The 21,414-nt window shown below is 36.2% G+C and overlaps 1 protein-coding gene across 7 annotated transcripts in view; it reads left to right on the forward strand.

The window, feature by feature from the left end:
- Nucleotides 1-21,414, forward strand: part of NAA15 (N-alpha-acetyltransferase 15, NatA auxiliary subunit) — a 75,502-nt gene that overhangs the window by 16,848 nt on the left and 37,240 nt on the right. For 6 of the 7 annotated variants that reach the window (XR_009540421.1, XR_009540422.1, XM_060148740.1 and 3 more), the window contains exons 2-6: nucleotides 7,738-7,822; nucleotides 10,090-10,194; nucleotides 12,440-12,597; nucleotides 17,571-17,705; nucleotides 18,937-19,090. Coding sequence is in view for 5 of the 7 variants with exons in the window: in XM_060148740.1 (XP_060004723.1) it covers nucleotides 7,738-7,822; nucleotides 10,090-10,194; nucleotides 12,440-12,597; nucleotides 17,571-17,705; nucleotides 18,937-19,090 (637 nt within the window). In the remaining 2 variants the exon portion in view is untranslated. Of the gene's footprint in view, nucleotides 1-7,737; nucleotides 7,823-9,512; nucleotides 9,551-10,089; nucleotides 10,195-12,439; nucleotides 12,598-17,570; nucleotides 17,706-18,936; nucleotides 19,091-21,414 lie in introns of those variants that run through there. The other variant, XM_060148743.1, reaches the window with a different exon arrangement.

The raw sequence follows: 21,414 nt of genomic DNA on the forward strand, positions 1-21,414 counted from the left end.
TTGGAGGAAAGAAATTGTTGAATATGATACACTACTTCCTATTTTTCTTGTAAACCCTGTATGCTACTAGAGTTTATCTTTGGGCAAGAGCAGAAGTGTCAAGGAAATTTTTTTGGGTAAAGTAAATTGAATGTTTGCTGTTACTTTTTCCATTAAACTGTGAGAATACTACTCTCATTTGTTATGAGTGACCTGTTGTAGGAGTAGTGCTTTTAGGGAAAAAAGAGATTGAGGTCTGTTTCCTTAAATGCACACTGAATGGTATGCCATTCTCAATTATTTTTATGGGTCACCTTGACAGAAGATAATTGGGTTAGTGGCATTGAGTATAATTTCAATATGGGCAGCCGCCAAATTTCATTAATTAGGAGCATAATCATTAGGAACTGAAACTTAATTACTTTTCTGAAGTTTGATAAAATAAAAAACTAAGTGCTATAGTATTATTATCTCATTAAAAGAAAGTGGAGTTCGGTTTTTCATTTTCATTTGGTAAACTCAGTTATTTGGGGGAATTATCAAATTGGTTAATCTGTGTGTGTTCATTTTTGTCACCTTATTTTTGGCATTTTTATTGCCTATTTAATTATAGTACTGAGTAAGCAAAGGAACAAAAGGTGAGATAAAAGTTGAATTTGTTGGTTAGAAAATCTGTTAAAAGATGAAAACTCTTGGCTTTAATAATATTTATGTTAATAAAATGTAATAAAATTTCTGTATGTGATGGAAAGAGCTCTTAACTGGGACTCAGAGGACCTAGACTGTTAGGCCCGCCAACACTAACTAGGAATGTTGCCACTAACTAGGTTTGTAATCTCTGGCAACAGATGCGCAAGGACCCCATGCAGATTTTTGGATGTCTTTCTCTGAATAGTTCCATCACTTGCAGTACTCTGCCTTGCAGAGTACCTCAGCCTCCTTGACCTTCAATCTTTGTTTCTTCAACTCTGTGGACTGTTGTGCTCTGCTTCGGATCCTTCTCCCTGTGCTATAATCTGTAAAACAGTGACATTACCAAGTGTATCATGTCCCCTCAACCCATGGTTCACAATCCTGCACTGCCTGTTGTCCAGTGTCTGGCAACAGTTATTTTATACATTTTGTCCAGTTTTGTTGTTTATGTTAGAAGGACAAGTTCAGCCTCACTCCATCATGGCTAAAAGTGGAAGTTCCCTTACTACGTTTTTACAGAAATAAATTTTTAGAAAGCAAATTGAGGGTTTTAAGAATAGTGTACTTAGGGGGCTTCCCTGGTGGTGCAGTTGTTAAGAATCCGCCTGCCAATGCAGGAGACATGTGTTCGAGCCCTGGTCTGGGAAGATCCCACATGCCGCAGAGCAACTAAGCCTGTGCCCCACAACTACTGAGCCTGTGCTCTAGAGCCCGTGAGCCACAACTACTGAAGCCTGCGTGCCACAACTACTGAAGCCTGCGTGCCACAACTACTGAAGCCTGCGTGCCTAGTGCCTGTGCTCTGCAACAAGAGAAGCCACTACAATGAGAAGCCCGCACACCGCAACAAAGAGTAGCCCCTGCTCACTGCAACTAGAGAGAGCCTGCGTGCAGCAACAAAGACCCAATGCAGCCAAAAATAATAAATAAATAAATTTATTTAAAAAAAAAAGAGCAGGATACTTAAACTGTTCTTTGTATGTATGTAGTTCCTGGAAAACAGTGACAAGTTAGGAGTGTCACTTCTAATTAGCCTAGTCTTTACATCATATTAACAAATTAAGGAATAAAAAACATATGATCATCTCAGTAGATGCAGAAAAAGCTTTTGACAAAATTCAACACCCATTTATGATAAAAACTCCAGAATGTGGGCATAGAGGGAACCTACCTCAACATAATGAAGGCCATATATGACAAACTCATGGCAAACATCATACTCAATGGTGAAAAACTGAAAGCATTTCCACTAATATCAGGAACAAGACAAGGGTGTCCACTCTCACCACTCTTATTCAACATAGTTTTGGAAATCCTAGCCACAGCAATCAGAGAAGAAAAAGAAATAAAAGAAATACAAATTGGAAAAAAAGAAGTAAAACTATCACTGTTTGCAGATGCCATGATACTATACATAGAAATTCCTAAAGATGCCACCAGAAAACTCCTAAAACCAACCAATGAATTTGGTAAGGTTGCAGGATACAAAATTAATGCACAGAAATCTCTGGCATGCCTATACACTAACAACGAAAAATCAGAAAGAGAAATTAAGGAAACAATCCCATTTACCATAGCAACAGAAAGAATAAAATACCTAGGAATAAACCTACCTAAGGAGGTGAAAGACTTATACTTACAAAACTATACAGCACTGATGAAAGAAGTCAAAGATGACATAAACAGATGGAGAAATATACCATGTGCTTGGATTGGAAGAATCAATATTATGAAAATGACTATACCAACCAAAGCACTCTACAGATTCAGTGCAATCCCTATCAAACTACCAATGGCATTCTTCACAGAATTAGAGCAAAAAATTTTGCAATTCGTATGGAAACACAAAGGATCCCGAATAGCCAAAGCAATCTTGAGAAAAAAAATGGAACTGGAGGAATCAGGCTCCCCGACTTCAAACTATACTACAAAGCTACAGTAATCAAGACAGTGTGGTACTGGCACAAAAACAGAAATATAGATCAATGGAACAGGATAAAAAGCCCAGAAATAAACCCATGCACATATGGTCACCTTATCTTTGATAAGGGAGGCAGGAATGTACAGTGGAGAAAGGACAGCCTCTTCAATAAGTGGTGCTTGGAAAACTGGACAGCTACATGTAAAAGAATGAAATTAGAACACTACCTAACACCATACACAAAAATAAGCTCCAAATGGATTAAAGAGCTAAATGTAAGACCAGACACTATAAAACTCTTAGAGGAAAACATAGGAAAAACACAGGAAAAACACTCTTTGACATAAACCACAGCAAGATCTTTTGTGACCCACCTCCTAGAGTAATGGAAATAAAAACAAAAATAAACAGATGGGACCTAATTAAACTTAAAAGCTTTTGCACAACAAGGGAAACCATAAACAAGACGAAAAGCAACCCTCAGAATGGGAGAAAGTATTTGCAAATGAAACAACAGGCAAAGGATTAATCTCCAAAATACAAAAACAGCTCATGGAGCTCAATATCAAAAAAACAACAGTTCAATTAAAAAATGGGCAGAAGACCTAAGTAGACATTTCACCAAAGAAGGCATACAGATGGCAAAGACATACAGATGGCCGAGAGGCACATGAAAAGATGCTCAAACTCACTAATTATTAGAGAAGTGCAAATCAAAACTACAATGAGGTATCACCTCACACCAGTCAGAATGGCCATTATCAAAAAATCTAGAAACAATAAATGCTGGAAAGGGTGTGGTGAAAAGGGAACCCTCCTGCATTGTTGGTGGGAATGTAAATTGATAGAACCACTATGGAGAACAGTATGGAGGTTCCTTAAAAAATTAAAAATAGAACTACCATATGACCCAGCAATCCCACTACTGGGCATATACCCTGAGAAAACCGTAATTCAAAAAGAGACATGTACCAAAATGTTCATTGCAGCTCTATTTACAATAGCCAGGAGGTGGAAGCAACCTAAGTGTCCATCATCAGATGAATGGATAAAGAAGATGTGGCACATATATACAGTGGAATATTACTCAGCCATAAAACAAAATGAAATTGAGTTATTTGTAGTGAGGTGGATGGACCTAGAGTCTGTCGTACAGAGTGAAGTAAGTCATAAAGAGAAAAACAAATACTGTATGCTAACACATATATATGGAATCTAAGAAAAAAAAATGTCATGAAGAACCTAGGGGCAAGACGGGAATAAAGACACAGATCTACTAGAGAATGGACTTGAGGATACGGGGAGGGGGAAGGGTAAGCTGGGACAAAGTGAGAGAGTGGCATGGACATATATACACTACCAAACATAAAATAGATAGCTAATGGGAAGCAGCTGCATAGCACAGGGAGATCAGCTCGGTGCTTTGTGACCACTTAGGGGGTGGGATAGGGAGGGTGGGGGGAGGGAGACACAAGAGGGAAGAGATACGGGAACATATGTATATGTATAGCTGATTCACTTTGTTATAAAGCAGAAACTAACACACCATTGTAAAGCAATTATGCTCCAATAAAGATGTTCAAAAAAATATAGACATGTACCACAGTGTTCATTGCAGCAGTATTTACAATAGCCAGGACGTGGAATCAACCTTAATGTCCATTGACAGATGAATGGATAAAGATGTGGCACGTGTATACAATGGAATATTACTCAGCCATAAAAAGAATGAAATTGAGTTATTTGTAGTGAGGTGAATGGACCTAGAGTCTGTCGCACAGAGTGAAGTAAGCCAGAAAGAGAAAAACAAATACTGTATGCTAACACATATATATGGAATCTAAAAAAAAAAAAAATGGTACTGATGAACCTATCTGCAGGGCAGGAATAAAGAGGTAGGCATAGAGAATGGACTTGATGACTTTGGGTGGTAGGGGGAAGCTGGGGCGAAGTGAGAGTAGCGTGAACAAATATACACTACCGAATGTAAAATAGTTAGCTAGTGGGAAGCAGCAGCATAGCACAGGGAGATCAGCTCAGTGCTCTGCGATGACCTGGAGAGGAGGGATAGGGAGGGTGGGAGGGAGGGAGGCTCAAAAGGGAGGGTATGTGGGGATATATGTATGCATATGGCTGATTCCCTTTGTTGTACAACAGAAACTAACACAGTATTGTGAAGCAATTATACTCCAGTAATGATCTATTAAAAAAAAATAGTGTGCTTAAACTATTCTTTGTATGTATGTAGTTCCTGGAAAACAGTGACAAGTTAGGAGTGTCACATTTAATTAGCCTAGTCTTTATGTCATAGCTTCCTTTAATGCTTTTTACTGTTATTTTAATTATTATAAGAAAAATTATTTTTAGGCTTTCTGCTAAGTAAATAGGAACACTAAATTTAGTTGCTTAGTCGGATGTTTCTTTGGCTGCATATGGTTACGTTACTGCTTCTGCTTTCCCCTCCCTCCTATCCCCCAGATCACTTTGCCTGTTGATTGTGGGAAGGGCTGAGAGGAAGCTATTGCTGACAAAGTAGGACTGATGGATCTACTAGAGAATGGAAGTGTCAGGGAAGGAAAGCACAGAGGATAATTAGGTTTTTTGCTTCATCATCAGAGTGAGGGTGAGTTGAGGGAAGGGCATCTCTTGAGATGGTGAAGACTTGGTGAATAGATTCTGGGGGAAAAATCAGTTGTGTTTTGGATGGTGTATTAGGTTTGAGATGTGAACAAAATAGAGATGGTGAGTACATAGTTGATTATAGGACAGCTCTGTAGTTGGCTGTAGCATTGAGCCTTAAGCAGTTGATTTCATGGTGCTGAATGTAAAATTTTACATTTTTGTTTCTCCACATTTTTCTATGATTTTATTATCATTTGCATTAACTACCCCTCCCAGATTTTGAATGTATTGTTTTAAAAATTGTGAGTAAAATTTGTTTAAACTTATGACAGTGAAATCTGTCATAGAGTACCATATCTTTAAGATGTTTTCTGTAATGAATACAGTGCTTTAAAAATAATTATTGCTCTAAAAGCACATGGTGATAGTTAAAAGTCAGATAGCACTAAAAGGTTTATGATGAAAAAGAATTTGTCAACTCAGCCCCCCTCCCCATCCCCTCCATACCTTCCCACACCAGAATCAAGCACCCTCAGTCCTTCTAGCCATTTTCTCTGGTATTTGCTTTTCTGTTGCTTAGTAATATAACATTATTTCTTTCTTCTTTTTAAAAATATTTATTTATTTGGCTGTGCCAGGTCTTAGGTTGTGGCACCCAGGATCTTTGTTGCGGCACGCGGGATCTTTAGTTGCGGCACGTGGGATCTTTAGTTGCGGCATGCGAATTCTTAGTTGTGGCATGTGGGATCTAGTTTCCTGACCAGGGATCAAACTCGGGCCCCCTGCATTGGGAGCATGGAGTCTTAGCCACTGGACCACCAGGGAAGTCCCTATAACAGTATTTCCTGATACATGACTTTTAGACATTTGTTGACTTCTGTTTATGGAAAATGAGGACTTGGAACTTCATCATTCACACATTTGCTCATTTGTCTTTCTCTCTTTATACTTATATCACAATATTTTGATAAACTGGTACTAAATATTTACATTTTTATAACTATACATGTATTTTTTATTGTTGAGCCAAATATTATGCTAAGACCACTAAGACCACCACACTCTCTTATATAAGCCTTTATTTCTCCTGGAGTTAATACCTATCTTACTTATTCAGTTACCTGGTTTTCCATAGACCCATTGCTCATTTTCCCCAAATGTGCCTGTATTTCTGTCAGGTGTTTATAAATAAAATTTCCATTTTTGTCTTTGATAGAAACCTATTCCATGGTGGCCTTTGGCATCCTGTTTTATTTTGGAGTGGTTGTTCTCTAGTTCTTTTTTCTGCATTAGATTACTTATTTACTAAGTCCCATGTTATCTTTTTTGTTTGTTTTGATTCCTTTTAATAGCTTCCTAAGGAAGAGTGCAGAGAGATAAAATTTTAACTTTCTGAGAAGCTTTAAACTGTCATTTTACTTATATATACTTGATTGACAGTTTAGCTAGGTAAGGAATTCTGAATTTTGAAGGCTGTGTGTAGTTTTATAGCTTTTAGCAATATTCCATTGTTACTTTGGAGTAAAAGTTCAGTGCTATTCTGATTACAGATCTTTTTTATGTGACTTGTTTTTTTCTCTCTGGAAGTGTTTTTTTTTAATTAATTAATTTATTTTTGGCTGTGTTGGGTCTTCGTTGCTGCGCATGAGCTTTCTGTAGTTGCGGTGAGCGGGGGCTACTCTTCTTTGCGTTGCACGGGCTTCTTATTGTGGTGGCTTCTCATTGCAGAACACGGGCTCTAGTGGCGCAGGCTACAGTAGTTGTGGCGCGTGGGCTCTAGGGCTCAGGCTCAGTAGTGGCGCGTGGGCTTAGTTGCTTTGCAGCATGTGGGATTTTCCTGGGCCAGGGCTCGAACCCTTGTCCCCTGCATTGGCAGGTGGATTCTTAACCACTGCGCCACCAGAGAAGCCCCTCTCTCTGGAAGTTTTTAAGGACCATTATTTCCAGGCTTTGAATTTTCATTATGGTGTGCCATAGTGTGGGTCTTTTCTCCCCTTTGTTAATTTGCATGCACTTGTTTGTCCCTTGTGGCTTCAGAGACTTGTTTCCTTCAGCAAAAAGAAAATGTTATTTTAAAATATAATTTCTACACCTTTCCTTTTTTTTTCAGTTTTCACATTATTAACACTTGTTGGACCTTTTAGAGTAAGCTAATGATTTTCTTATTTTTTCTAATGTATATTTTGTCCCTTTGTCTTGATTTTACTTTCTGTTTTTGAACTTTCCTTTTTCTTTTTCTTTTTTTTTTTTAAATTTTGGCTGCAAGGTGTGGCTTGCAGTATCCCGTTCTCTGAGCAGGGATTGAACCCCGGTCACTGCAGTGAAAGTGCCGAATCTTAACCACTAAGCCAACAGAGAACTCCCTGTATTTATTTTTTTTAACTGTGTTTTAGTGGGATTTAGGAGAATATGGAAATAACGTGATCATTTTGTTGTATTTAACAGAATCAAAAATTTAGCACTGAATTTAAAATTGTTTGCATTTCTTGCTAAACTTAAATTTTTCTCTTTTGTTTTGACAGAGATGTTATGAACATAAACAGTACAGAAATGGATTGAAATTCTGTAAACAAATCCTCTCTAACCCCAAATTTGCTGAGCATGGAGGTAAGTGTAAATACTGTACACTTGCTTGTAAGCATAAGTAGGTAAGGCTTTGCTTACTTATCTGGTTTCACTTATTTGGGTTCTGTTAATCCCAGCTGCCTAGACTGTTTTCCAGAGAGAATGGACCTTCTTATCCTTGACTCCTGTGAGATGTTTAATACTGATACTTTGAATTTATTGTCGAGAAACTGATAACACAATCTACTTGAGTTCTGATTTATTCCTATTTTGAATATTAGCACCATAGGAAAGGCAAAAGAACCTAGTAAGACAAATATGCTAATTTAAGCTTAATAAATAAGTTTATTTAAAATGTTACAAGAAAATTTTGCTTGAGAACTTTGGTTGAGCTAGATAAATTTTATTTCTTACAATAAACTTATTCAGAAAGTATCCATTTGGGTCTTTGCTCATGAACCAGCACCTTCTTATTTAGCATTGTATCTTAATTAGTTTTTCAAGACAGTCATGGTTAAGACTTGATTTTGAAAGTTTACATAGCTTTTGCCTGTGTGAGGGTAGAAAATTGGACAGTGAGATGTTTGTAGGATAAACTTGTAAAGAAGCAAAGGAAAAATAAGCTTTCACAGGTCTGATTTGTAGTTAGGAAACATGGCTCTTTGTTAATTAATTTGATAATGTTCTCTTAGTATTGAAGAGGGAGAGAGCAATAGTTCCCTGTTAGCTATCTTTACTCTCGTGTACTTTCACTATAGTGATAAAATTGTTTAAAGATGGAAAGCAGTGGGAATAAAGTATCTAAAATTTTCTCTCTCCATTTCCTTGTTAAAAAATAGTTTTGCTAGCCAGTTGGATATTAGGTTGTTTTATATGCATAATGGTAATGTAACTCTTAGTCGTATAATCACCATAGAGTTTCAGTACAGCAGAGTACCAACTTTCATTGTGTCTAAAATGCAATTTCCCTTCATACTTTAACATATCTGAAATCAGGTTGCATATGAAGTGTCATAATTTAATTGAAAATACTTTTTAACAGTACATAAGTTATGATTTGTTCTAAACTTACTGACAACCTGGGTTTTCATTAATTAAGACACTTGAAGTTGTTTCTTGCAAGAATAGATTTTTACCTGTTTAACAACAAAGTGTTACTTTCTACAGTACCTTGCTAATTTGGCTACTTGCCAAATATATTTTGTTTGTTTGCTTCCTTTTTCTTTAAATTTATGCATGATTTATGATGATTTTGTACACATTTTTTTCCTTCTTCTTTTTTGCTTCCATTTCTTTCTTTTTCTTCTTCTTATTTTTTTTTGTGGTACGCGGGCCTCTCGCTGTTGTGGGCTCTCCCATTGCGGAGCACAGGCTCCGGACGCGCAGGCTCAGCGGCCATGGCTCACGGGCCCAGCCGCTCCGCAGCATGCAGGATCTTCCTGGACCGGGCACGAACCCGTGTCCCCTGCATTGGCAGGTGGACTCTCAACCACTGCGCCACCAGGGAAGCCCGCTTCCATTTCTTTATCTATGTTTTACTATAAATGTTGACTTTTCCTCGGGATAATATGTTTAATCCTTATCTTTTATTCGTAATTTTTCTATAAATTTTAAGTTCTAGTCCTAAAAGACAAATTAATCATAATGAATATTTTATATTCATTTGTGTTTCATAGAATATACATTGTGAAATTAGAAATATTGTTTTTCCCTTTCTGAAAATTAATATTTTCCTCAACTCTTTTTTAATCTGTGGATTGTGAATGACAGGTGTCTGACATCTTCTTTTACTTGTATATTTAATAGTAATCCCAAATAACCGTTTTAAAATAAATTTATGAAAACCAGAAATGTAATTTATGTGTATATTTAAATAGTTGAACAGTGAATTTAACCTTTATGTAACTTGGGTTCACAGAGATAGTCTGTTTCAAGATAAAGTTTTTCATACTTTAAAGGAGTAATTTAATAAGGTCATGGAATTCCCCTGAACAGTAGAAAAATCATTTTATCTTGTTAGCATATGGATTACCAGATATTCATGCATTTTTGTATCTTTTTATCTAAAAAAAAAAAATCTGGGGAGGCCTACAGTATAGAAATGTGTAGTTACTTCATTTGTCAATTTAACAAATATTTTAATTCTGTAAAAACCTGGACGTTTTGCCAGGAATCTCCTTGAAGTTTTAAATATTAAGGATAATGTAACATTTGTTTTTGAGATTATGGTTACCGTTTTTGTTGTTAGTTATCTTTAAATTCTTTTTCTTTTTTTCTTCCTTTTCTTCTTTTTCTTTTTTTTTAAATAGAAACCCTGGCTATGAAAGGATTAACATTGAACTGTTTGGGAAAAAAGGAAGAAGCTTATGAATTGGTTCGTAGAGGTTTGAGAAATGACTTGAAGAGTCATGTGTGTATCCTTTTTGTATATTTAAGGGTTGGATTGTGGTGTCTTGAGCTAAGGCAGCAATTTGGGAGTCAGAAGTTTTAGATGTCTCTTACTGTGTAACTGCAGAGGAGATGGTTCTTTCTTCAATTGAGTAATAGCAACTGCCTTCATTCAGGAAACATGTTTATATACCTACCATGTTCTACTATTGTATCTAGTCACAGATAAATGGGACTTGCCTTTTAAAATATCTACCCTGCAGATATTTGCCTTTTAAAAGAGGTACCCTGCAGATTTCTTCATAGTATGAATTTAGAGAAGGATATACAATAAGGAGTATTAGAAGGCAGTATCGTATACTGATTGAGAGCCCAGGGTTTGGAGTGTGCTTCACTTTGGTTTGAGTCTCAGTGCAGCTTCTTTCTAACTGTGATCTTAGGGCTTAGTTTCCTTATGTGTTAAATGAGAATACTCATACCCACTTCACTGTGGTGGTGTAAAGATTTAATAATGCTTAACATAGTCCCTGATAATGCTGTACTGTATGAGGTGAATTTTATTTTATTTTATTTTATTAAGGGAAGTGTGAGAATAGGATCAAGTATAAATGTCTGAGGGAAGATCAAGAAAAAATTGTGGGTTACTGTTTTTTAAATAGTTTTTGACAAATATTTCTTTACCCATTTTGTTGGCTAACACAATGAAGTGCTGAAACACTTAGCAAATTTTCAAGTGTTAGTCTGGAATAATACAGACTAAGAAAAGATATGGATTTTGCTGTCAAAGATCTTATAGTCTAGTGAGGGAAGATACTTTGTAGAAGCTTAACACTTCTGAGTATTACATAAAATGTTATAATTTGTTCAACAATTATCACTAATCCAGTAAAGCAGAAGTGAGTGAGTTGAGAGTAACCAGAAACTGAAAAGGTAAGCAAAGGATTAATTAATAAGATCTTATAGATATCTTTTCATCATTTTAACGTTGGTGCGGTGTTCTGTATGTACTTGCCATGCTTTATTTAAAACTGGGTTTCTCTTGATGAACATGAATTTCTTTAAATTTTTAGCAGTGTTAAACTCCTTGAGGATAGATTTTTAGAAGAAGAAGATTCAAGGCAGTTAAAAGGTGTTGCAGTGCTCAAGAGAGTTGATCAAGTCCTGAAATGGGGGTGCGGGGAATAGGAAGGTAGGTAATGGGTGCCAGATGATGAAGGGTAGTGTATCTCAGGCCTTTAAAGCCATGTTCCAACCAGCTGAGAAGATTTGCCAACCTTTACTTTGTCATTTGCATTATGAAAATGAAGATTATTTTTCAAATAAAATTTATAACATTATATATGTATTTTCAGTTATACATGTCACCCTAGAAATTCTGTATTTACTGACTCTGTTAAGGAGAGTAGAAGTTGTTAGATTGAAAAGTTGGAATCTGATCTGAGAGAGAAACATTACTCATTTCTGGAAAGGGAAGTAGACTTTTTTCTTTTGATTGTGTGTGTTTTAAAAGGTTACTCTGGCAGGTGAGAGTAAAAGCAGAGAGACTGAAGGCAGGAGGATGGGTGACTGGCAGTAATCAAGATCTAAAGTGAAAAAGACCTGTTTTAGGGGAGTGAGATTATTTACATATTTTCCCCCTTTGTAGCACAGTTTTACAACCTACTGTAATTTTGCTTACTTATCTGTATCCCTTACTAGACTTGAAGTTCCTTGAATAGGAGACTGTACATTTTGGCCACCTGCACCCTAAATTTAAGTGGTTGATTTTTAGGAACTTTATACTGCACTAAGGGTCTGTCCCAAGCACCTTGTTAGCTAAGGAAAAGAAAATACACTTGATTTAAAACAATTACATGTCATGGATACCCATTCCCTCTTTTTCCTTTTAAAAGTAAAGATAATTCTTAATATTTATTGAGCATTTATTTTTGTGCAAGCCAGTGAACACTTTATATGTTATTCCATTTTGTCACCAAACTGCTGTGCTTTGCTGTATAGACTATTTATTTATATTTTATAATTGAGGAAACATAAGATTAAATTAACTTGTTAAGGTCACAGAGCTAATAAGCCAGGCTGGACCTGTTTTCTCTGGCTCGAAGAGCTGTGCTTTTTTTCCCCACTGTATCAAACTACCTTCTGTCTTTATATTCTCTCTGTTTTTTAAGCTTGTAATTTTATAAATAGATGTAGTTTTCTGAGTTTCATAGAGAATATTATTGGAACTTTATTTCTTGACCTGGAGGTTGTATCCTTAACTAAATCCTTTAGGTTGGCATGTTTATGGCCTTCTCCAGAGGTCAGATAAGAAATATGATGAAGCCATTAAGTGTTACAGAAATGCGCTAAAATGGGATAAAGACAATCTTCAAATCTTAAGGGACCTTTCTTTACTACAGATTCAAATGCGAGATCTTGAGGGTTACAGGGTAAGTAGAGAATTTTTTTATTCTAAGGAAGAAATATTGTTTAAATATTTAAAACTCTTTGAGTACTTTCTGATAACAAGTTTTCCATTAAAAAAAAATTTTTAATTGAATCTTGCTCTCTTCTCCCAGTAGTGATTGTGTTTATGACTGGACTAATCAGATTTAAAAATTATTTTACTGTGAGGCAGAGTTGGATTACTGTATAAGATTGAGTTAATCAATTCAGTGAAAAATTAACATTTATATATATTTTTTATTTGTTTGTTTATTCTTTTTACCTCCATAGAAACTAATACTCTGTCTTAGTAGCTACATTGTGTGTGCGGGGGGGGGGCCTTCCTTCCAGTTTTATTCAAATATAATTGACATACAGCACTGTATAAGTTTAAGGTGTACAGCATAATGATTTTGTTTACATGAAATGTTACCACACTGTTTAGTAAGCATTCATCATCTTATATAGATACAAAGTAATAGAAGAAGGAAAAATTATATTTGTTCCTGGTGCTGAGAACTATTAGGGTTTACTTTTGTAACAGTTTCCACATATATCATACAGAAGTGTTAATTATATTAATCATATTGTACATTACACCCCTAGTACTTAATTTATCTTACAATTGGATGTGTGTGCCTTTGACCACCTTCATTTAATACCCGTACTCCCCACCGCACTCCCGTTCCCACCTCTGGTAACCACAAATCTGATTTCTTTTTCTCTGAGTTTGGTTGGTTGGTTGGAGTTTTTGAAGTTTAATTGCCCTATGATGCTATATTAGTTCCTGGTGCACAACATAGTGTTCTATATTTTTCTGCATTACAAAATGATCACCACTGTAGCTATATTTTAATGCTTAAATCAGTCTATTAAATCAGATTTATTTAGTCCCTCTTTTTTTTTTTAATTTTTCCATATAGTACCTGTTGAGTTGTCTTCTATGGATCTTACCTCAGTGGTTGGGCACTGTATTAAAAAAAAGTGGGTTTTTTTCCTTTGTACTATTTTTTTTTATTTAATTTAATTTTTTTTTATACAGCAGGTTCTTATTAGTAATCAATTTTATACACATCAGTGTCTACATGTCAATCACAATTGCCCATTTCAGCACACCACCATCCCCACCCCCCCGCGGCTTTCCCCCCTTGGTGTCCATACATTTGTTCTCTACATCTGTGTCTCAACCTCTGCCCTGCAAACCAGTTCATCTGTACCATTTTTCTAGGTGCCACATACATGCATTAATATACGATATTTGTTTTTCTCTTTCTGACTTACTTCACTCTGTATGACAGTCTCTAGATCCATCCATGTCTCAACAAATGACTCAATTTCATTCCTTTTCATGGCTGAGTAATATTCCATTGTATATACGTACCACAACTTCTTTATCCATTTGTCTGTCGATGGGCATTTAGGTTGCTTCCACGACCTGGCTATTGTAAATAGTGCTGCAGTGAATATTGGGGTGCATGTGTCTTTTTGAATTATGGTTTTCTCCGGGTATATGCCCAGTAGTGGGATTGCTGGATCATATGGTAATTCTATTTTTAGTTTTATAAGGAACCTCCATACTGTTCTCCATAGTGGCTGTATCAGTTTACATTCCCACCAACAGTGCAAGAGGGTTCCCTTTTCTCCACACCCTCTCCAGCATTTGTTGTCTGTAGATTTTCTGATGATGCCCATTCTAACTGGTGTGAGGAGATACCTCATTGTAGTTTTGATTTGCATTTCTCTAATAATTAGTGATGTTGAGCAGCTTTTCATGTGCTTCTTGGCCATCTGTATGTCTTTGGAGAAATGTCTATTTAGGTCTTCTGCCCATTTTTGGATTGGGTTGTTTGTTTCTTTAATATTGAGCTGCATGAACTGTTAATATATTTTGGAGATTAATCCTTTGTCCGTTGATTGGTTTGCAAATATTTTCTCCCATTCTGAGGGTTGCTTTTCGTCTTGTTTATGGTTTCCTTTGCTGTGCAAAAGCTTTTAAGTTTCATTAGGTCCCATTTCTTTATTTTTGTTTTTATTTCCATTACTCTAGGAGGTGGATCAAAAAAGATCTTGCTGTGATTTATGTCAAAGAGTGTTCTTCCTATGTTTTCCTCTAAGAGTTTTATAATGTCTGGTCTTACATTTAGTTGTCTAATCCATTTTGAGTTTATTTTTTGTGTATGGTGTTAGGGAGTGTTCTAATTTCATTCTTTTACATGTAGCTGTCCAGTTTTCCCAGCACCATTTATTGAAGAGACTGTCTTTTCTCCATTGTATATCCTTGCCTCCTTTGTCATAGATTAGTTGACCATAGGTGCATGGGTTTATCTCTGGGCTTTCTATCTTGTTCCATTGATCTATTTTTCTGTTTTTGTGCCAGTACCATACTGTCTTGGTTAATGTAGCTTTGTAGTATAGTCTGAAGTCAGGGAGTCTGATTTCTCCAGCTCCCCTCAAGACTGCTTTGGCTATTCGGGGTTTTTTGTGTCTCCATATAAACTTTAAGGTCTTTTGTTCTAGTTCCGTAAAAAAAGCCATTGGTAATTTGATAGGGATTGCATTGAATCTGTAGATTGCTTTGGGTAGTATAGTCATTTCACAATATTGATTCTTCCAATCCAAGAACATGGTATAATCTCTCCATCTGTTGGTATCATCTTTCATTTCTTTCATCAGTGTCTTACAGTTTTCTGCATACAGGTCTTTTGTCTCCTGTATGTAGGTAGGTTTATTCCTAGGTATTTTATTCTTTTTGTTGCATTGGTAAATGGGAGTGTTTCCTTAATTTCTCTTTCAGATTTATCATCATTAGTGTATAGGAATGCAAGAGATTTCTGTGCATTAATTTTGTATCCTGCATCTTTACCAAATTCATTGATTAGTAGTTTTCTGGTAGCATCTTTAGGATTCTCTATGTATAGTATCATGTCATCTGCACACAGTGACAGATTTACTTCTTCTTTTCCAATTTGTATTCCTTTTATTTCTTTTTCTTCTCTGATTGCCGTGGCTAGGACTTCCAAAACTGAGTTGAATAAGAGTGGTGAGAGCGGACATCCTTGTCTTGTTCCTGATCTTAGAGGAAATGCTTTCAGTTTTTCACCATTGAGAATGATGTTTGCTGTGGGTTTGTCATATATGGCCTTTATTATGTTGAGGTAGGTGCCCTCTATGCCCACTTTCTGGAGAGTTTTTATCATAAATGGGTGTTGAATCTTGTCAGAAGCTTTTTCTGCATCTATTGAGATGATCATATGGTTTTTATTCTTCAGTTTGTTAATGTGGTGTATCACATTGATTGATTTGCATATATTGAAGAATCCTTGCATTCCTGGGATAAATCCCACTTGATCATAGTGTATGGTCCCTTTAATGTGTTGGATTCTGTTTGCTAGTATTTTGTTGAGGATTTTTGCATCTGCATTCATCAGTGACATCAGTTTGTAATTCTCTTTTTTTGTAGTATCTTTGTCTGGTTTTGGTATCAGGGTGATGGTGGCCTCATAGAATGAGTTTGGGAGTGTTCCTTCCTCTGCAATTTTTTGGAAGAGTTTGAGAAGGATGGGTGTTAGCTCTTCTCTAAATGTTTGATAGAATTCACCTGTGAAGCCATCTGGTCCTGGACTTTTGTTTGTCGGAAGATTTTTTTTTTTTTTTTTTTTTGCGGTACGCGGGCCTCTCACTGTTGTGGCCTCTCCTGTTATGGGGCACAGTCTCCAGACGCGCAGGCTCAGCGGCCATGGCTCACGCGCCCAGCTGCTCCACGGCATGTGGTATCTTCCTGGACTGGGGCACGAGCCCGTGTCCTCTGCATAGGCAGGCGGACTCTCAACCACTGCACCACCAGGGAAGCCCTGTTGGAAGACTTTTAATCACAGTTTCAATTTCATTACTTGTGGTTGGTCTGTTCATATTTTCTATTTCTTCCTGGTTCAGTCTTGGAAGGATATACCTTTCTAAGAATTTGTCCATTTCTTCCAGGTTGTCCATTTTGTTGGCATAGAGTTGCTTGTAGTAGTCTCTTAGGATGCTTTGTATTTCTGAGGTGTCTGTTGTAACGTCTCCTTTTTCATTTCTGATTTTATTGATTTGAGTCCTCTCTCTCTTTTTCTTGATGAGTCTGGCTAATGGTTTATCAATTTTGTTTATCTTCTCAAAGAACCAGCTTTTAGTTTTATTGATCTTTGCTATTGTTTTCTTTGTTTCTATTTCATTTATTTCTGCTCTGATCTTTATCATTTCTTTCCTTCTGCTAACTTTGGGTTTTGTTTGTTCTTCTTTCTCTAGTTCCTTTAGGTGTAAGGTTAGATCGTTTATTTGAGATTTTTCTTGTTTCTTGAGGTAGGCTTGTATTGCTGTAAACTTCCCTCTTAGAACTGCTTTTGCTGCATCCCATAGGTTTTGGGGTTTTTTTTAACATCTTTATTGGAGTGTAATTGCTTTACAGTGGTGTGTTAGCTTCTGCTGTATGACAAAGTGAATCAGCTATACATATACATATATCCCCATATCTCCTCCCTCTTGAGTCTCCCTCCCAACCTCCCTATCCCACCCCTCTAGGTGGTCACAAAGCACCGAGCTGATCTCCCTGTGCTATGCAGCTGCTTCCCACTAGCTATCTATTTTACATTTGGTAGTGTATATATGTCCATGCCACTCTCTCACTTCGTCCCAGCTTACCCTTCCCCCTCCCCATGTCCTCTTTTCTTAGAGTAAGTAGATCAGTAAGTAATAAAGGGTACCAGGTCTTAACCTTTTAAAAAATTACAAGATTATCTTGGAAGTTTCATTGTGCTTCTTAAGAAATATGTTTTTGCTTCTGTAAAGCTACACAATATGGATGTTTGAAACTATTTTCTGTTATGATTTCCATCCTTGTGTTACAGATTGCTCAGTGTTTTGGGGTAAATGAACATCATCTTTCTAAGAAGCATTTACTTTCATTGTAAAACTAAAAAGTGTTTTTTTTCCCCTCTTAAAGGAAACGAGGTATCAATTACTCCAGCTTCGACCTGCACAGAGAGCATCGTGGATTGGTTATGCTATTGCTTACCATTTATTAGAAGATTATGAAATGGCGGCAAAGATTTTAGAAGAATTTAGGAAAACACAACAGGTAACAACCAGAAGTCATACCTAGTAAACTAGGTCTTATTCTTAATATAGCTAAAAGAAGTGTATAGAGCCTTACTAACTTTTTGTTTGAAATAGTTTCAAACTTACAGAAAAGTTGCAAGAAGAGTACAAAGAACTCCATATAGAAGTTCACTCACATTAACTAATTGTTAATATTTGATACATTTACTTACAGTCTCTTTATTTACTTAGCTATTTAGTTTTTTTCCTGAAACATTTGAGAGTAATTGTAGATACCATGCTCTTTTACTCCTAAGTGCTTCAGTGTGGTATTTCCTAAGAATAACTTTATAGTTGTCAAATGTATACATACTGCTGTATAGGTTATCAAAAAATTAGGAAATTTAACATTGATAGACTGTTATTATCTAATCCACAATGCATATTCAAAATTTACTAATCGACCTGTTTATATCCTTTTTAGGACTTTTTTTTCCATTTCAGGATCCAGTTTAGAATCATAACTTACATTTAGTTGTCATTTCTCTTCATTCTCTTTTAATTTGGAAGTTTCAAAGGCTTTCTCTGTATTGCATGACATTGGTAGTTTTGAAGAGTCATGGCAGTGCTTTCGTAGAACGTCCATCAATTTGGATTTATTTGATGTTTCCTCATTATTAGATATTGTTATGCATTTTGGGCAGGAAACTACAGAAGTGATTTCAAGCCCTTCTTAGTTCACCACATTGAGTCACATGGTGTCTGTTCCATTTGATTACTTGGTTAAGGTGGTGTCGGCCAGGTTTCTTCACTATAAACTTGTTATTTTTTTCTCTTTGTATTTAATAAACAATTTGAGACTTTATGAATAGTCTTGTTCCTCATCAAACTTTCACCACTAGTTTTAGCATTCATTGATTATGATTCTTGCCTGAGTCAACTGTTCCTATGATAGTTTCAAAATGGTGATTTTTCTGTCTTATTCCTTCTAGATTTATTTGACATTCTATTCTTAAGTAAGAGCTTTCCTTTCTACCCTATTTATTTATTATATGTAAGGACTTAATGGATTATTTTATTCAGTGGGTTATAAGTTAATATTGACATTATTTACTTAGTTGCTCCCTAGAAAGATATTTAGGAATTTTAAAAAATGAATTTTGTTCATCATATATTATCCTTTGACTTTTTATATGTATTTGAGTGTGTGAACAATTTTCTAATATGAAAACAAAATTCTTACTGTTAGTATTCCTTATATCCATATATAGACATCCCCTGATAAAGTGGATTATGAATATAGTGAACTCCTTTTATATCAGAATCAAGTTCTTCGGGAAGCAGGTCTCTATAGAGAAGCTCTGGAACATCTTTGTACCTATGAGAAGCAGATTTGTGATAAACTTGCTGTAGAAGAAACCAAAGGTATTTTTTTTAAAGAGTAATTTATTCTGGTATTTAATTATGACAAAGAGCAAAACTGAAAAATCTAGTTGCTACTGATAGTTGCATATAACACAACTTCTTGATTTGATGTCAAAATCTATTTCTTACTCATGCACTTTGAATAATTTGTAATGTGGGAAAATACACATTCAAACAATGGATATTGTTATAGGGAAAAAAATTGTGAACAATAAATCATTGAATGAAGTGACTCAGTACAATATTTTCTCTTTAAGTATCTTTGATCTGACAATACTGTAGAGTTTGATTAAGACACTGGAGGCAATTGCTCAATTTTATGAGACAGAGGATTTTCTTAGAAACTGCTTATTGGCAAAACTGGATGTGTACAACACATTTCTTTATTGTCAGTAATATATATTGATAAATCAGTCTTTACTAAAGTGCTTATGGGACATTCCTAGGGTTCTTTATGGTTTATCTGAATGTCTCTCTGAACATAGAACATGAATTGAAACCAGAGATTCGGCTTTATATGTGTGGATTAGGGTAGGAGGATGGGTAGATCCTTAAATAAAGATCTCCGGTTCTGCCGTTTATTAGAGGGTTGAGAAGGAGTCTTTGTAGTTTTAAAAGTTGAGGAACTGATTATGGAAAGTGAAAGAAAAATAACAAGTAATTGAGAATATGAGTACATCCTAAGAATTGCCATCTGAAATATTCCTTTACCTTTGTGACACCAGGCAACTGAAGTTCGTTGGTTTCAGATTTCTTTGGCTTCCCTTGAAGTTGAACACTAGAAAGTGTGGTATCTGTGTGCGGAGTGGGTATAGCCACCATTTGCTTGATGAACTTTTCAGCAGAGGATAATGCTGCTGGCAAGAAAAGAAGGGAAGTCTAAGGCGTCTGGAGCTCATTTGTGAGCTGTAGACCCAAGACAGCCCTCTCGCACTTGAGTTGATCATCCCTTAGCAGTCTGTTAGTTATAAAGGAGGAGGTTTCTGACTTACTGGAAAGATCACGAGGTTGAGAAAACTAGTTTGAATTCCTTCATTGGCTACTAACCAGCTAAATGATGAGGGGCAAGACTTGAGCCTCAGTTTCTTTATGGAAATATGTGACATTGTTCAAAATACTCTTAAGTACATTGTTTTGTTTTATTATTTTTATAACTTTCTTAGTGAGGAAGAATGACAGCTCAAGCTGAGGACTCAGAATTGACCCGTGGATTTAGCAGTTTGGAAGTTACTGATGACCTTAACAAAAAAACATTCTGAACATTTGGAAGGAGGGTAGTAAAAGCCCAAACAGATCAAGTAGATTTAAATGAGATTTAAGTAGAGGAATTGAAGATAGCATAATGAAGATATGCTATGAATGAAGATAGCATACTTGATGCATACAAGTAGTTTTGCTGTATAGGAAACACCTATAGGGTAGTGGTGGATGGAATGGGTTATAGGATCAAAAGAAGATTTGTACAGCATTTGCTTATGCTCACTGGATAATGAGACAGAGTATGCAGTACAGTAGAGGGTGTGTGATCTAGTGGGTAAGTTGAAAGGTTGGGCTTAGATAGCAGAATGAATAGTTCATCCCCAGTAATGAGAGATGGTAGAGTGTATGGGCAAGCAGGTGTGTCGATGTAGTGGGTATTTGGGAGTTCTCTTCTAGTTGCTTCCATTTTCTCAGTGAAATAGGAAACAGAGCCATCAGTTCGTTCCACATAATATGTTTTGATATTTCCAGTGAATCAGGTATTGGGGACAGGGTATATAAAGAGAATAGAAGGGAACTAAGAGTAGAGTCATCAATCGTCGGATATTCCAGTAATAAAAGGCATTGATGTTAGTGGTGGGTAGTCAGGATAATTTAGGAATTTCCTGGCGTGGGTGAGTGGGCATAGTTAGGCAGAAAGTTTCATTGTTAATTCTTATACCATCAGTTTCTTCTACAAGGGAAAGGTGGGTAAAGATTACGGGAAGGAAATGTGGATGGGTGTAGCATAGGGGAGAAAAGTTGCAGAATATTATTTATGTTTTTAGTGAAGTAGGCTTTTGGTTAGTGTAGAGCTGACCGTTAACTTTGGCGCTGTTGACATTTTGGGACCAAGGTGTTGGAGGTGGAAGTTTCCTGTATGTTGCGTAATGTTTAGCAGCATTGGTAGCTTCTACCTATCGGATACCATAGCACCTGCTCCCCTTACTGTGACACCAAAAATGTCTCCAGATCTTGCTAAATGTCTCATGGATGGCAAAAATGCACCTGGTTGAGAACCACTGAGGGTATAAACATTAAGAATATGGGCTCATTTAGCCAAATTGCTTGGGTTCAGATCCTGA

Source organism: Lagenorhynchus albirostris, chromosome 4 (assembly GCF_949774975.1).
Source record: "Lagenorhynchus albirostris chromosome 4, mLagAlb1.1, whole genome shotgun sequence".
In the NCBI taxonomy this organism is placed as follows: domain Eukaryota; kingdom Metazoa; phylum Chordata; class Mammalia; order Artiodactyla; family Delphinidae; genus Lagenorhynchus; species Lagenorhynchus albirostris.